The following is a 17127-nucleotide window of genomic DNA, read 5'->3' as shown; positions in this document are numbered from 1 at the left end:
CCAGGATGCCACCTGCTGAGAGTGCCTGCTTCTTCTGTTTGCTCCATTAACACTGAGTAGCCAGATGGACCCCCGACTGCCAGCTTGCTAGGAACTAACCTACAATTCACCTGTGCTGTCTTTTTCTGCTATAACAGGACTGGTGAGGCTGTCGGTCCCCTGCTGAAAACAGCCATTGTGTGTGCGGACTCAGCTTCTCAGAATCTTATATAATATTCTGAGAGCCACAGCCTGTGATACAATACCCACGTGGGACTCCTGTAGCAATTTGGAGTATAATTTTCACCCCCTCCTTGTATCTCCTGCCCTGCACCTCTCAAATTCATTCTTTAGAAAGCAAGTGTACCAACCTTGGAAAAAACCTGAAATAACAGGGAAACCCCTACTTGCACTTACACATGTCAAATACGAAAGTTGAAAAGAGTTCCTCAAAGTCAGCTGCTCACTGAAACATCAAACCTTATACCTGAGGGGATTAATTCACTCTCAAAATATTCATAAACCACATGGTCAAATGGACTTCTGGCAAATATTCAAAAAGTGGTACAGAGAGGTGTTTAATGTCGCTGCTCCTACCTTCATCGTCTTTGGGGCACAGCTCACAGGGGTCGCCCCAGCCCTCTCCTGGCATCTTACTGCAACAGCACTTTGCTTTTGTGGTGTTGAAAGCTTTGGGCACAGAACACTTTCCGTTTTCAAAATTTGTAAAGCAGAAGCTCTGGCGAGTATCTGATCAAGAAAGCAAACGTTGTAGGGCTTCTTACTGATCGTTTAAAACAAATAATCGGTATATAACTTCCTGTTTCCAACAGAAAAGTTCTCACGGGCAGAACATGACCTGGAGATTAGACTAGCAGTCTGAAAATCCCCAATTGTTGATTTCATTTGCTAACTTAAATTGACCTGTCTATAAAGTTTTGACTAAAGTGTTTAAAAATAATTTTTATAACACACTTAGGAAACCTGAGAAACCAGGCCTGAAATCAAAGCGAATCCCATACAGAAATTTCCTTTTTCATTGTTACATTGCAGCTTAAAGAAAACAAAACTCTCGGTAATTCCCAATAGCAACTCATATACCAATGTATGAAATATATATAATGCCAGTAATGAAATGAAAATGGCAAACCAGGATAACACTTAAATTGTAAAAACAATGCTAATAATTCAAAGTACCTTAAAAAAATATCCAGTGCATACACATTTGAGACCTGTATTTTAAGTTTACAGATGATATATTTACTACAGACTTGTATTTTGTAGTGACAACCATCAACATGATGGCCTTACCATTCAGCTCTGAAGTTTCTAAGGGCCAACAAGGAGGAAGGATTGGCATTCCAAAGCTTACCAAAGCATCTCCGTCCATTATCAGACAGGACAAAGCCAGGTGGACAGATGCACTGGAAGCCCCCTGGAGTATTGGTGCAGGAACCAAAAAGACAGATGTTGGGATCCTCATCACATTCATTTATATCTGCAGAGCAGCAGGAGCATTTGTTAATTTAGACAAGTCAATAAAGTATTCAATATATGAAAAAATTCATAACTGTCCATACTATTATAGAGTCCATTAAGCCAAAAGATAAATATTTAAGATAAATATTTAAAATGAAACAAACTACATTAGGATATTTGTTTAATTTATTGTTTAGAAATAAATTACTGCTTCAGAATTCAGAGATTATATTCACTTTCAACCAATAACCATATACCAAGACTCCCTAGTTTATCTGCCACTTCCTAAGCTTGATCAGTTGGGTTGTATGTCCACCTGCCTAGTGGACAGAACCAGCTCTGTATCTCACAAACTTCACAGCCTCAACATGGCCAAACTCCCTCTTCTCATGCCCCTCTCAGAACTCCAAGGTGGGGTCCTGGAGTCTCCCTTATCTCACCCTCCCCCCTTAACTTTCATATCCAAGCAGCCACGTAGCCTGTCCATTCCACCTCAGTACCTTCGATACCCACCCTAATTTATCGCCTGGGTTGCTTAAAGTCTCCTAACCAGGGTCTGCATCTCCCCTCACTTCTTTCCACACTGCTACCAGGGTTGTCTTTCTAAAATACACATCTGATCATAACTACTTAAAATCTGTGTCTATGGAGCTAGGAGGACTCAGACATATTTTGAGAATTTTACTGTTGCTCTTTCTCCACCCCAGAATGGTTCCTTGAAATTAATAAGGATTTAGTAATTAATAAGGGCAGTGACTCTTGGCCATTTTTCATGGGAAGTACTTATATAATGGGTTATTTTTAATGAAGGGAAAACACATCACTAGTTTTATAATCTTTTTGACAACAGAATCAGTTACAGGCACATTAGAAGTAAGCTCCATGAGGACAGGACACGTTGGGCTGTCTAGTTCACTGCTGCCTGCCCTCAGCTCTGGCACATACTAAGTTCTGAATTTATACCTGCAGGATTTTGATGAATGAGTCTTATCACATCACTTCTTAGAACACCTGCAATGGCTCCGCACAGCCTTCAGGTCATTCAGTGCCCCTCGCCATGCTCGTGTTTCCAAGGGTCTCTCTCTGTTCCCTGTCCTTTGACCAGTAACTTCCTATCCAACATTTGAAAGCCACCTAAACCCATTGTCACTGAGTTGATTCTGACTCATAGGGACCCTATATGACAGAGAAGAACTGCCCCACAGGGTTTCCAAGGCTGTAATATTTAAGGGAGCAAAGTACCACCTCTTTCTCTGATGGAACGGCTGGGAGGTTTGAAGTGCTGACCTTTGAGTTGGCAGCCGAGCGCATAACCACCATGCCTCCAGGGAGAGCCACCTGGAATGTCACAATCCATTGTGGTCACCTCTTTGACATGCCACCCCCTCACAATCATGATCGAGCCCTAGGGGTGCTGTGCAGCAGTTAAGAGTTCGGCTGCTAACCAAAAGGTCGGCAGTTCATATCCACAAGCTGCTCCCTGAAAACCCTACTGGGCAGTTCTACTCTGTCCTATAGGGTCATTAGGAGTTGTAATGGACTCGGCAGCAATGGGTTTTTTTTTTTTTTTTTTTTACTCTGCTCTCACATCCTGACCATACCTCCATTACAATGTTTATCACGCTGTATTGCAAGGGTATCTTTATAAAACATGTTACTTACAATAAGTCTCTCCCATTTAGTAGTTAAGTTACCTGAAGTTGAGACTGGAATTTTGGACTTCCAGTACCTAGGAAGGTGCCAGGTATTCACTGTAATGACCACTGTATGCAGTGATGAATTCACGCATGCATGTGTGCACACATGTAAATGCTTGTGAGTCAGTGTGTGTATGGCCATGTTAGGAAGCATTTCATCTGAGAAAAAGTGGTAGAAGAGACTTGTCTGAAGGAAATATTCCTATAGTGAAGTTAATTAAAAATCAGATTTTAAGAGGAGTAAGACAGTGGCATTGCTAACAATAGTAAAGAAAATAAAATAATCTGAAATTTATTAAAACTAAAGCCATAGATTCTTTCACTAAGGAAAAAGGTAGCTGAGACTATCTGATACAAAGATGCGTATGTATTTCTATTTCTTAGATGAATGCATCAGTGCTATCACTGCTCCCTAAAGGGATGGATCACGGAGATAATGAGGCATCAAGATTAAAGGTGGAGAAAGAAAATGTAAGATAGAGCCTTAAACTTTTCAAGAAACTTCTTACCAAGATGAATCTAGTACTATTATTTATTTTTTTAGTATAAAAAACACTATGCAACCTTACAATGAATCATATAAATCACAAAAAGGGAAAAATATTAAAATCAAATCAAAATGACTAGGGATAGCCGTAATATCCAATTTTTTATGGTCTGAAAAAGAATTAAAAATTCTAAGAAGTAAACAGTTTCCTCAACCCTGTCTATTTAACTCCAGCTCTCTCAAACGTGAACAGAAGAGCTACATACTTAGGTGGAATCTGGCCAAAGGAAATAGAATTAAAAAAAAAAAAATTGGAGCACTCAAAGGCAAATCCTTTCACGTTGGAAAAACCACACTAAGATGGTGGTGCTTCTGAATTTCAACAAGGCTGTAAAAAATAGTTTGTATGAAATTGAAATAAAGTGAAATGTAAAAAGGTCTGCCTTCATCATGTCCACCAGGCAATTTTGGAACCCACTTTTGATGTGGTTACAGTGTTCTTGTGGGCTGGAAGAGTTTCAGCAGAAAAACATCTGCTACGACAAATAGATTAATATTTTCTGTTTTGACATGAGGGCTTCATAGGCAAAAAAAAATATCTCAACAGCATTGTCAAGATTTTCTGCTTCACATTTCTGGGACTCTAGACACCTTTAATAGCTGTTTTAAAATTGGTTGCCAAAGATTACAATTTTTGTAGACACTCTCTAAATTCAGTAGAAAGTCTCTGTTGACATTTGGAAAAAAGATTAGAGTACCCTGAAAATTCTTTGAGTTTGAGTAGCATAAGATTTCTGTTAATGAAAAAATCCCACATCTTTAAGTTCTTTATTCCCACCATTCCACCTTCAAATTCTGATGGCTCGATAAAACAGACGTAGGCAGTTATATGCATAATCCCATGGGTCAGCACGCTTGCAGTAGTTGGGATTTAGCTGCTTTCCAAAGAGTATGGAGCAAGTTTTATATTATATCGAACAGCTCAGGGATCTCATAATAAATACGAGCCTTACCTATGCAATTCTCGCTTTTTACTTCATACCCCGGCGGACAGATGCATCTGAAGGATCCTTCCAAATTCTGACAGGTACCAGGAGAGCAAGAGCCAGGAAGGGCAACACATTCATTAGTATCTTACAATAGAAAAAAGAGAGAGGGAGAAAAAAAAAATTCAAACTTGAGATAATTGTTGCATAGCTGCACCTGTCTGCCAAATAATAGGAATTCAACTCAGGCCCTGTGATATGCTGGGTCATGGGTCATTATAGACAAATACACACTGATACACTCTTCTTACATCTTAGGTATTTTTCATTTCTCAAGAGGTTAATTTTCTTGATTTGTGTCCTTTGTCTACTTTTGCTGAGATATGAATAGACTTGAGCTCTGTCCCTAGTAGAAACATACCTCTGCGTCACCCCAAATGCTGGCTTATGAAGTATACCTTATACCAAAATTCCCCCTCAAATCTTGTCTTGGTCATGACCAAATGAATTGAATGAGTCCCTAAAGGGAAGACTCATATCACTATTTTATGAAACCAAACCAAACAATAACTGCCTCCCCCATACACATACACGGATTCTTCCAGTCAACAGTTTCTTACCGAGATACTTACCTATACAGTTTTTGCCATCTGGAGTAAGTTCATAACCTTCGTTACATAAACACTTGAAAGAGCCAATTTCATTAAAACACCGCCCATTTCTGCACACCTGACCAAAAAAGGAACTGCACTCATCTATATCTGTGAGAAAAAAAGAGTTAGCTTTTCAGAGAGAGCTCTTAAATGCACACTGCTTCATAAATTACAACATAAAAACATATTTACTGGTATACATTTACAAAAACCGTATGTTACAATTCCTCATCAATGTGGAGAGAAATGGCCCACATCGTGAGGATCATGTGACTAGTACAGTCACCTAGATCCCTACTGTATTTCAAATACACTTTTGATATTAATATAACTCATACATTTATAACCAAATAAAGTTGAAGGTTTAAGGTAATGTTCTGCATTTCTCCCAAGTGAAAATCTCTCTTTTCCCAGAGGCAAGGGGATATACGGGATTTTTTTTTTTTTTGCCTAGTTTGCAGATTACCTGGAGATAAACTGAATATGTTCAAAGGAAAACTGAGAATATTAAAAACAGAAAAATCAATTATATTGAAAACTTTCTAGATTTATATTTTGCTGACATAATACAGGTTTGAAAAAAGGGATTAAGCATTAGATGTTCAGCTAAGCTTAGGATGGACTACATTTGAGTCATTTTCTGGGTTGTCTGAAGATTCTACTTGGATGAGAGGTGTATTTGTAACTGGCAGTACAAAGCATCTGAGAAACTGTCAACAAGGTGATATTTGAATAAAGTGTCCAATTAGCTCTGAAAATTTTTCACATGTGCAGAATCTTGAAGAATAAAGAATACTGAGAGGAAGACCTGTCGGATTAAATTAGAAGGTGGAGTGGCTGTAAAGGCTTCACAATGGTGGAAAGCCTGAGTTACTTTCATATAACTTACAGGGTCATTGTGAAAGCTGGACAATGAACAAGGAAGACGGAAGAAGAATTGATACATTTGAATTACACTGTTGGCAAAGAATACTGAATATGCCATGGACTGCCTGCCAGAAGAATGAACAAATCTGTCTTGGAAGAAGTACAGCCAAGGTGCTCCTTAGAAGCGAGGATGACAAGACTTCATCTCACTTACTTTGGACATGTTATCAGGAAGGATCAGTCTCTGGAGAAAGGACATCATGCTTGGTAAAGAAGAGGGTCAGTGAAAAAGAGGAAGACCCTCAACGAGATGAACTGACACAGTGAGCATGACAGTAGGCTCAAACAGAGCAATGACTGTGAGGATGGCGTGGTACTGGGCAGTGTTTCCTTTTGTTGTACACAGGGTTGTTATGAGTGGGAACAGGTTCAATGGCACCTAACAACAACAAAATTTTCTGAGTTGTTTGAAGATTGTATTTTGATGGGAAGTGTATTCGTATCTGTCTCTACAAAGCTTCTGAGAAACTATAGTCAACAAAGTGAGAATTGAATAAAGTGTCCAATTAGATCTGAAAAATTTTCACATTTACAGAACTTTGAAGAATAAAGACTACTGAGAGGAACATCTGTCAGACTGAATTAGACAGTGGTGTGGCTGTGAAGGTCCCATAATGGCAGAAAGCCTGTGTTACCTTCATATAACTTACAGGGTCAGGTGGAGTAAAATAAGTTATAGCTGTAAAGCACCTAGCAGTGCCTAGCAGGTTGGAAACAAGAAATAACTGTGAACGTGCTACCAACATCGGGAACCTCTCCCATTCACTATCAATTCTAATTTCAGTCATTTGTGTGTTAGTGCAGGGCAAAAGTTAAAATCCTGTATGATTCATGGACAGTTTTATTTTCCATTGCAATTTATAGTTGTTCACAAACACTGTCCTCAGGGCAGACTTGGAAACCTGGTTACCTATACATAGTTTCTGGGGGAAAAGGCATCCCTGGCTCCAAAACCTGCCTTATAATGAATTTTCAAGACACAACACATTTATAAGTTGAAGACTTGCAGTGTTTGAAAATAAAACAAGAATGAATTTATATGAAATACTTGTAATAACACTGAAACAATGACAGACCTATCTTTGATTCCATCTAAGGGGTAAAAATACCCAAAACCATAAAGCAGTCTCAATACATTTACTATTATCTGGTAGTCCAATACTATGGCTTTAATTAACTAGACATTAATCAATGCTACAGCATACCTTTTGTCATACTTGCAATTTGAACAATAAAAATGAAACAATTTTAAAGAATTTTTTACAGCAGTTTTAAGTTTACTAAGAAATATTTTTTATTCTTTGGTTTTATTTTTTATTTCAGTATATTGTGTGGAAATGAAATAGAAATAACAAGGAACTGACTGAAGTACTTACCCAGGCAATCATTATTATGAGTGAGTTCAAACCCTGGGTAGCAGAGACAGTTATAGGATCCGACTGTGTTCTTACAAGTTCCATTTCCACATGGATGCCTTTCACACTCATCAACATCTATAAAGAAACATTGACTCAGAGGGCTTAATTTTTTAACTAGAAAAAAAAAAATCCTATTAACCTTTCACTTTTTTTTTTTAAACTACTGACAAAGATTTTTCTTGTGGAATTCTAGAAATCCATATTTATTTGAGGAAAGTAATTATAAGGTAGTAAAATATTCAAATTAAACAATTATAAGAGAAAAGTGCAGCTTACTTATAGGCATGTACAACACAGTATTCTGAACAAAGCTAAGCGACTATCACCTTAGAGGTGATGTTTTAATGAATAGATTCCCTTGTCAACTGTATGTAAACCAATCTTTTAAGATACTAAAATAATTTTTTCTATTAAGCATTATAGACACTCCTTTAGAAATTTACCTACATTAATTTGATTACCAAAACAAAGATAAATTTTAGTTTTCTTAATGTTATAGATTAGTGGAATCCAAGTGAAGAAGTCTGTTAGAACTCAATATTATTAGCCTTCCTGCTCCCCCGCAAAAAAAACTGAATTAAGAAAATATGTAGAAAGGCTATTCATCATATAAGAGAGCAGACTCCATAAACTATGATCTGCAAGCTGCTGAAACTATACTGTGCAAAAAAAAAAAAAGACTGTTCCTTAGAAAGGAAGCTCTGTTTAAGAGAGGTGTTATCATAAAATCTGACTGTTATCATGGAAGAATTGCTATGATTGGGGTAGATTTTCTTCATATGAATTTCTGAATCATAAGTCTCATTTTTTTTTTTTTTAACAAGTCATACTCTGTATCTCAGGATAGAAAAGAGAAGCATGTATAAGCAAGACTTCTCAGAAAGTTCATATGAATAGTGTCAGCTCCTCTATTTTTCTTTCCCACAAGCCTTAACTAGACAATTTCCCCATCAAATGGCAGAAGTCAATGGGGGAAGCTCTTAGGGAAGAGTCAATGGGGAAGTTCTCTAGGTCTCCTTGTTGTAGGGACATGCCAAAATGGAGACTAGTTCTGTAGTACTGAAATGTGACTTTAATATTCATAGAACTAGTGTCTTGAATGCCATTTGAATCCCCCCACCTCCAGAGATTTAAAGAACTAGACAATTAATGTTTGTAAAAATAAGAGCATTTAAATCCTAGTATCTACCACCCACTGAGTTCGGACTTGGATTTTCACATAAGTTTGGGGATCAATCAAAAAGGCTTTTGCTTTAAGTTAGCTGATTTTTGTTAAACTTAACATATTACCAATTTTCAATATGTACTATATTTACATGTATATAAATACTGCCCTGTTCATTGAGTTATAAGAATGTCAAACTCTAAGCTACTATGTGTGGTTTTCATATTTTTATTAATATTTGTTCTGGTTTATAAGAATAAAATATGAGCTGGGGTGAGTAGAAAGAATAAAAAATAAATGAATATCTGTGAAACATTCTTAAGATTTCAAAGGAATTGCTTAAAATTTACATCATAAACTGACTAATCAGAACTAATAAACACCAGCACTAAAAAAACCTTCCAATGACAAGTTATATAATTCAAGTATTTAGACATTAGTAACAACCAGACCCCAATAGGCAGTTACACATTTTATACTTTATTTCTGCATAACTGAATAAAAAGCTATTAATAAAAGTGGCTTGGAAGGATTTTAGCCAAAAACTCAATGATGCTTATTTTTGAGTGGGGGTAGTTTAAAAAGTTTTCATTGTTCGTATTATCTATTGTTTTTTTTTCCCCCAAAGTCAACATGCAACATGAAACATGTAGGAAGAAATTACATGTAAGGTTTATTCTGTAAAAAATGTTTTTGATATATTGCTGTTGGTGAGTGCAACAACAAAAAAAGGTAGATGCACCACCCTACTGTTTTCTACACTGAGAACTCCCTCGGCAGAGGCAGAGCTAATTGCTGACATCAGATTTAAGAAGTCATGCTCAGTCCCAGTCCCAAACCCATCTGCCTTGAAAATGTTATCAAAGTATTGGAGGAGCACTATGAACACTTAAAAAAGGGCCTGGGTGGTGCGAACACTAACCTAAAGGATTGTGGTTTGAATTGACCCAGTGGTAACTCGGAAGAAAGACCTGGCAATCTGCTTGCATAAAGATGACAGCCAAGAAAACCCTATGGGGCAGTTCTGCTCTGCAACACATGTGGTTTCCAGGAGTTGGAATTAACTTGATGGCAACGAGTCTGCTGTTATTGCTTAAGTCCCTGAGTGGTGAAAACAGCACTCTTGGCTGCTAACTGAAAGGCTGGAAGTTCAAGTCCACCCAGAGGTGCCTCACAAGCAAGGCCTGGTGATCTACTTCCTTAAAATCAGCCACTGAAAACCCTATGGGATGTAGTGTAGTTCTACTCTGAGACACATGAGGTCACCATGAGTCGGAATTGACTCAAATGGCAACTGATTACTGGTTTATTATTGCTTACTAACCATCACATTGGAAACCATGGTGGTGTAGTGGTTAAGACCTATGGCCGCTAACCAAAAGGCTAGCAGTTCGAATCCACCAGGTGCTCCTTGGAAATCATATGGGGAAGTTCTACTCTGTCCTATAGGGTCGCTATGAGTTGGAGTTGACTCGACGGCAATGGGTTAAGGTTAACCTACATATTACTGTAAATTTTTAAAGAGTTTTACCATATTTGCTTCTAATTATTTTTAATAGATAAGACACTAAAGATACAGATAAATGCTATGTATTCAATGATTTGTGTAAAAAATGTGTGTATGTGTATAGTCATTTCAGTACTATCATTCTTACTACTACCCTGCATTACAAAATGCTGTCTTAAATGGGGACATAAAAAGGTAGAGGGCAGCTGGTACTGTGGTGAATTCCACATAACCCTGAGTGTCCCAGAGTACGTTTCAAACATGTGAAAGTCATTTGGGGAAAAATCTGGGAATCTCTACACTGAAGACCATAACGTGGTATGTTCCTGCTTGCAAATTTTGCTTTGAATAACACCTTACACGGTTTAACACGGTTAATTTTTTGCAAGATTGTTTCTGACAGAGACATGGTAGCATGGTAGTTACTTATGACACATGACCAGATGAATCTATTCTGGAGTCTCAGCTCCATTTCAGTCCCTGGAATTGAATGTCCTTACCCATGCACATGGTCTGGTCCTGGGAAGCCTTAAACCCGTTGTGGCAGATGCACTGGTAACTTCCTTGCAAATCAACACACAGGCCATGACTGCAAACATTAGGAATTTCTAAACATTCGTTGCGATCTAAAGCAAAAAATAAAACATGTTACACATAGCTGATTTTTATTAAGATTCCTTCATTTTTTCACAGGCATGTTTCTATAATCTGCTATTAATTATTACAGTCTGAAAATGAACCATAACAACAGCTGAATCAAAATAAGCAAGGCTCTAAAGTATCTAAGCCTCTTTTTAGAAGTCATGCAATTTGTATGTATTGACTGCTATCTCAAGGATAGTATTTATCTTAGGTCCAATTCGAAAAAAATCCACTTAAGAGACCTCATTTTTTAAACAAAATAGTCTAAAATATGTCTTGAAATAGGTTCAATACGAATGAATGGATTTTGTTAGAAAACTTTTTCAAATTATATTTTGAAAATAATTTTTGATAAAGCATGTCTTCATTTTTATTGTTGTAAAAATATATATAACACAACATTTGCGTAGACACCTAGGAAATCTAAAGAAGCTTGCGCTCAGTGCCAAAGAATGAGTTGGTCTATTTCTTACCTACACAGGCCCCGTTGGGTGAGAGCTTGAAACCTGCGGCACATTCGCATCGGTAACTGCCGGGGCTATTGATGCAGTCTGCGTTTCGCTGGCAGAGATTATCACCATTGCTGCACTCATCAATGTCTGAAAAAGTGGCAATTAAATTCTTAACAGCCTTTCATTATTGCATTAGGATTACATTTGCTTACTCACTTGGATGATCGAATCCTAAATTGTAAACATCAAAAATAGTCTCGAATCGATTTACGGAGGGACATCCATGATTCAGATTACCTTCACAGACTAAGAGCAAGTCATTGTAACTGAATCCTGTAGGGCATTCACAGCGGAAACTGCCGATCTGGTTGATGCACACACCGTTTGCACAAATACCTGGAATCTCTTTACATTCATCAATGTCTGAAAGTGAACAGATTTGGTCAAATGCATGTGGTTCTGCTTAATGTATTTACAATATAGAAACCCCCAAAAACCAAACCCAGTACCATCGAGTCGATTCCCACTCATAGCGACCCTATAGGACAGAGTAGAACTGCCCCACAGGGTTTCCAAGGAGCGCCTGGTGCATTTGAACTGCCGATCCTTTGGTTAGCAGCCGCAGCAGTTAACCACTACGCCACCAGGGTTTCCATTTACCATATAACCCTGAGTAATTCTGTGTGTACACCGGAATGAGAACACACATTCTGTGCCACAAAAATCAATTATAAACTGGTATAAATGATTCGGTTGTTTACGGAAGCATACAGACCATAGATTATTTCCTCTCTCCGGTGACAGAAAAATTTAAGTGGCCAATAAACTATATCAAGTGATTTAAGTGTCAATATAGCAAATAAACTTCCTAGGGAATCAAGCCTCCTGTTGAGTTACCTGCTAAGGCTACCATTTGCTGCTATTCATCTGATAATGACAGCTATGTTTTCTTAATTTTATATATTTTATTACACATGCATGGATAATTAGAGACTTAAAATTATATTGCTTACTGACTGAGTGAGAAACAAGTAGGGTGAATAATAACATGTACATCCAGAAGGAAGTAAGTCATACGAATAATAATTCTGAAAGTTCGTAATTGGACCAGTAGAAAAGGATCCTGCAAAAATACACTGAAGACTTAAAAAATATACTTACAAGAGTAGCAACTAAAGGTTAAAATAAAGTGGATTTTTTAGTCCCGTAATAACAATATGCATGAAAAAGAAAACTAAGGTTTTAGCTCGGTACATGTATAAAATCTTGACATTGTCATGCAACTATCATAATTCAATCACCAGACTAGGCTAATGAACAATACTACTATTAACACTTGGTTAGAATCTTAAGTGTCTTATTTCTCTCTAATTATATTAGACTGAAATTCAGATTAATATTTTTTTAGTACTCCAGCACTTTAAAAACACTGAATAGATTTTTACAAAATGCCTCATATAAGCATTAAAATACACAATCTGCAAAAACTCACCAACAGCTTTTCCTGTGTGAATGTCAAAGGTGAATCCAGGAATATTTCCACATATGGTTTTAAAGTCAGCTTTAAAATAAACAAAGCAAACGCACTTTTAAAATTCTCAAACCCATCAAATGGCATTTGATAGAGTAGTATTTCTGCTGACAAATAGATTCTATATTAAATTTTAATTTTGATTCTATTTATTTGATAACAATGCCAGCTTCTGCCAAGAGTAGATCTAGGCATTGATTATTATTATTATTAACTTTTTAATGTTCTGACATTAGAAGGTAAGTAAATCATTACAAGGGTCAAGATGTCTACTTAGGCATTAAAATTTTTTTTGGTGTGCAAGACTTAAAATGGTCTAACTTAAGTAGACTGAAAAAGCAGACTAGAGAACAAATTTAAAAACGGATCCTGGATTGCACAAAGGCATATGCATGTAAAAATAATTTCATAGTGCAAAGCAGGTTAACAATGAATAATGAAGAAGAGGTAAATTTTGTCTTTACTACAATTCTATTTGTTAGTGGGGATGTGAAATTTGAGGCATTCAAAACAGTGCATCATAGAGTAAAACACAGACTGTGACAGTTACTACTGCCTAAATACAATTCACCAAACCAATGGAAATTATAAAGAATTCTAAAAATAGTAGCTTTTGATGCCAACTGTTACACACATGAGTAAAACCCCCGAAAACAGTATTGGCTACTACACTCAGAGCACTTAGGAGGGCAGGGGCTTTGTATATTTCATTTATCAATTATGCACCAAGCATCCGGAACAGATAGGAAGGCACACAGTGGGCGCTCAGTAAGTATCTGTAGCCCAATTTAGTGGTTTCTTGTATGTATACGTATATAGATCCCTACACACATACACCCACATATATCTATACATACACGTACATCTGTGCACATCACTTATGAACTGTGTGCTTACCTGTTCCTGGTGTTGGACACGGTTCACAAGGTTTGTTCCAGGCTTTGCCCACATTATACGTGCAGCAGCACATTCTCTTTGTCACATTAAATGGCAACTCATTCTCACAAGTGGTTCCATTATAGCTTCTGTAGCAAAAGCTTTTTCTCATGTCTACATGGAGGAAAACAAACAAGCTAACCAGTCACATCAGTACATGGCTAATAAGGAAGCCCACATACCTGTAGACACCAAACTTTGTAATTAACACAACTCTGAGTCATTTGAAGGCCTTTTAATTAAATCTAACTCACTTTTAGATGAACATCTCTTCTGTTTTTAGATAAGAAATGTCATTTACAGTTTTCTTGGCAAACAAAGCTCATATATATTTCTCTACTCAAATGCATTTACTCAATTTACAAAGTATTAAGTATAAAATTTAGATGTTCTAATAATAGCACTTTGTATAAATGGAAAACAAAAGTTTAAGAAAATATAATTGTAAGAGTTGATTAAATTTTCTACTTCAGATTCATGCTTTTTGAAATGCTGCAAGTATATAGCCAAAGTTTAAAAACATGATACCTATCCCAAAGTTTATAAAGGTCTGAAATTCTTCATCAGCCATGAATATTTAATTTCCAAACATTCTCAACAGTAATTCCAAGATCACATGCCTTAGGTGATAATTCAAATATCTCAGACATAATCTCAGAGACTGTCACCTACCCATGCAGTTGTGGCCTCCGTTGACCTGCATGTATTCGGGTGGGCAAATGCAGGTATAATTTCCCAGGGTGTTGTAGCAGGTCCCTGGCCCACACACGCCAGGATGTGCAAAACACTCATCAATATCTAAGGTAGGCAAAGACATTCATTAATTAAAAAAGACATTTTTCAATGAGGTCATATCATTTAAATTGCTGAACAAAGTGTCAAGGGTGATTTCCCAAATTCATGCTATTTATATAAAATTTATAATTTTAAGCAATCATATAAAATGTCCCCAAATCTGTATTTATATAGCATAGGTCTTGTCTTTCTTTAAAAGAGAAAAAAATTCCCAATATTCCAAAATATAAATGATCAAAAGAAAGTATTCCAAAGTGGCAAAACATAACTTAAATGTCACCTATAATTTTTACTGAAACTTCATACTCTTAAAATTGCCTTCAATCTTTCTTCATGTCATTTAAGCCACATTTTAATGCCAACTTTAGAGTGGTCACAGGTTAGAAGAGCCTCTGTCTTTGTAGTTCTTTTCAAATTAGTCCCCACTCAAGAGATTCTAGAAACAGCACAGCTGCTGTTTGTTCTCTTAATAAATCTCATTTCTTCCAGGCGCATTTATCTTAAGATGTTCTAAAAGAAAGGTTATAATGGAAATAATTGTTATATGTTTAGTGTTCAATTTTAGAAGTATTTGTTCATTCAATCATTAAGTAAATATTGAGAATCTTCTGTACGCTAGAACTTACAGCTATAAAAATATGAACCTTGCCTAAAGAAGCTCCCAGTCTAGTGGGTAGACAGGTTCCTAAAAGGATGATTATAATGTCAGCTGATAAGCGAAGGGGGGGGGGGGAATGGAAACAAAAAGGGGTTCACATAACCTTTGAACTTCATACTATGTAGTCTAACCTTTAAAAATTGTTACAATATTAACTTAATAGTTGCATTTAATCTTATTGTCTTATGCAAAATATAATTCTTACCAATATTTGAACTAACTTATTTGATAGTGTATGGTTTCATAGTACTCCAATTTTTCTCCATTTGTTTTTAATCAACCCATTTACTCGGAGCAAACTTACAGTAAATTACAGCAACTGAGTTGTAAATAATTTCTCCATCATCATATAACTGAAGAGTGTGGACATGAAAACAGTGATGAGCTAGTAGTGTCAAATGATCCTTTGACAGAATTTCATAGTTCAGGGCCTTTTCTCCAGGCCTGATCGGTACTTTTTTTGTTGTTGCTGTTAGTTTTTCAATTTTTTTATTGCTAGCATATAGAAATGTGATATACATACATTTTTTACTGTTGTGCTTTAGGTGAAGGTTTACAGAGCAAATCAGTTTCTCATTCAATAGTTTATACACAAATTGTTCCATGACACTGTTTGCAATCCTCACATTGTGTCAGAACTCTCCCCATTACCACCCTGAGTTCCCCATTTCCATTCATTTAGTGTTCCTGCCCCTTCCTGCCTTCTTGTCATCGCTTTTGGGCAGATGTTGCCTTTTTTGGTCTCATACAGATGATTGCTCTAAGGAGCACATTCTTCCCGGGTGTTATTGTTTATTTCAAAGGCCTATTATTTGGCTGAAAGGTGATCTCTGGGAATGGCTTCAGTTTTAAGTTAGAAGGGTATCTAAGGACTATCATCTTGGAGGTTCCCCCAGTGTCTCTCAGACCAGTAAATCTGGTATTTTTTTTTATGAATTTGAACTTTGTCCTACATTTTTTTCTCACTCTAACCAGGACCTTCTATTGTAATCCTGGTCAGAGCAATTGGTAGTGGTAGCTGGGCACCATCTAGCTCTTCTGGTCTCAGGCTAGTGGAGGCTGTGGTTTCTGTAGTCCATTAGTCCTTTGACTAATTGTTTCCTTGAGTCTTTGGTCTTCTTTACTCTCTCTTGCTCCGGATAGAAAAAGACCAATCGTTGTATCTCAGATGGCCGCTCGTAAGCTTTAAGAACCTAGGTGTTACTCACCCGACCAGTACTTTTGTTTTAAACAGTGTTAATAATTTTTAGGGAAGCATTCCCCTCACCTTCACAGATGCGGGTTTCCTCGCTGAGGTAGTAGCCTTGTGGGCACTCACACTGGAAGCTTCCAAAAGTGTTGATGCAGTTTCCACCCTGGCAGAGACCAGGTAACTCTTGGCATTCGTCAATGTCTACAAAAGGTGAGACAAGCTTACTTACAACAAGTATCCCCATGACAGAGGAGAGTTACTATTAGTACTTTTGCATATGTGACCTTGTACAGTGCCATCACTAGGGGGGTGCAGACCACACTGGGTGACACTGTCAGAGGGTGACACCAAAATGACTGTCTATAAAATTTTGTGCACTGTTTCAGCAGAAATTTTTTTAAATAAAAATATCCTCGTGGTTATAACAACAAAAGCATTTTTCGTAAGTTCAGCTTACATGAATCAAGATAGCTACACTATATTAATTTACTTTTTGAATCCTCTAATGTGCTCTGGTCAGAGCTGTCCCTATGACCCAATTACAATGACACTCTGAATCACGTGGTTTCATCTGTATATGCTACAAGCACAAACTGTTGTTTTCATTGCTGCTGGTGTTTTAG

At 37.0% G+C, this 17127-nt stretch overlaps 1 protein-coding gene across 1 annotated transcript in view; it reads right to left on the bottom strand.

Moving 5' to 3' along the window:
* FBN2 (fibrillin 2) overlaps positions 1 to 17127 on the bottom strand; it is a 292288-nt gene that overhangs the window by 33320 nt on the left and 241841 nt on the right. The window contains exons 39-50 of the mRNA XM_049873163.1: positions 16580 to 16705; positions 14532 to 14657; positions 13821 to 13973; positions 12885 to 12953; positions 11690 to 11815; positions 11414 to 11539; positions 10799 to 10924; positions 7585 to 7701; positions 5261 to 5389; positions 4656 to 4775; positions 1352 to 1477; positions 577 to 729 (exon numbers count right to left, since the gene is read on the bottom strand). Coding sequence (XP_049729120.1) covers positions 577 to 729; positions 1352 to 1477; positions 4656 to 4775; positions 5261 to 5389; positions 7585 to 7701; positions 10799 to 10924; positions 11414 to 11539; positions 11690 to 11815; positions 12885 to 12953; positions 13821 to 13973; positions 14532 to 14657; positions 16580 to 16705 — 1497 coding nt within the window. The remainder of the gene's footprint in view (positions 1 to 576; positions 730 to 1351; positions 1478 to 4655; positions 4776 to 5260; positions 5390 to 7584; positions 7702 to 10798; positions 10925 to 11413; positions 11540 to 11689; positions 11816 to 12884; positions 12954 to 13820; positions 13974 to 14531; positions 14658 to 16579; positions 16706 to 17127) is intronic.

Source organism: Elephas maximus, chromosome 2 (genome assembly GCF_024166365.1).
Source record: "Elephas maximus indicus isolate mEleMax1 chromosome 2, mEleMax1 primary haplotype, whole genome shotgun sequence".
In the NCBI taxonomy this organism is placed as follows: Eukaryota; Metazoa; Chordata; class Mammalia; order Proboscidea; family Elephantidae; genus Elephas; species Elephas maximus.
The sequence above is the reverse complement of the archived record's forward strand: the minus strand, read 5'-3'. Positions and strand labels throughout refer to the sequence as shown.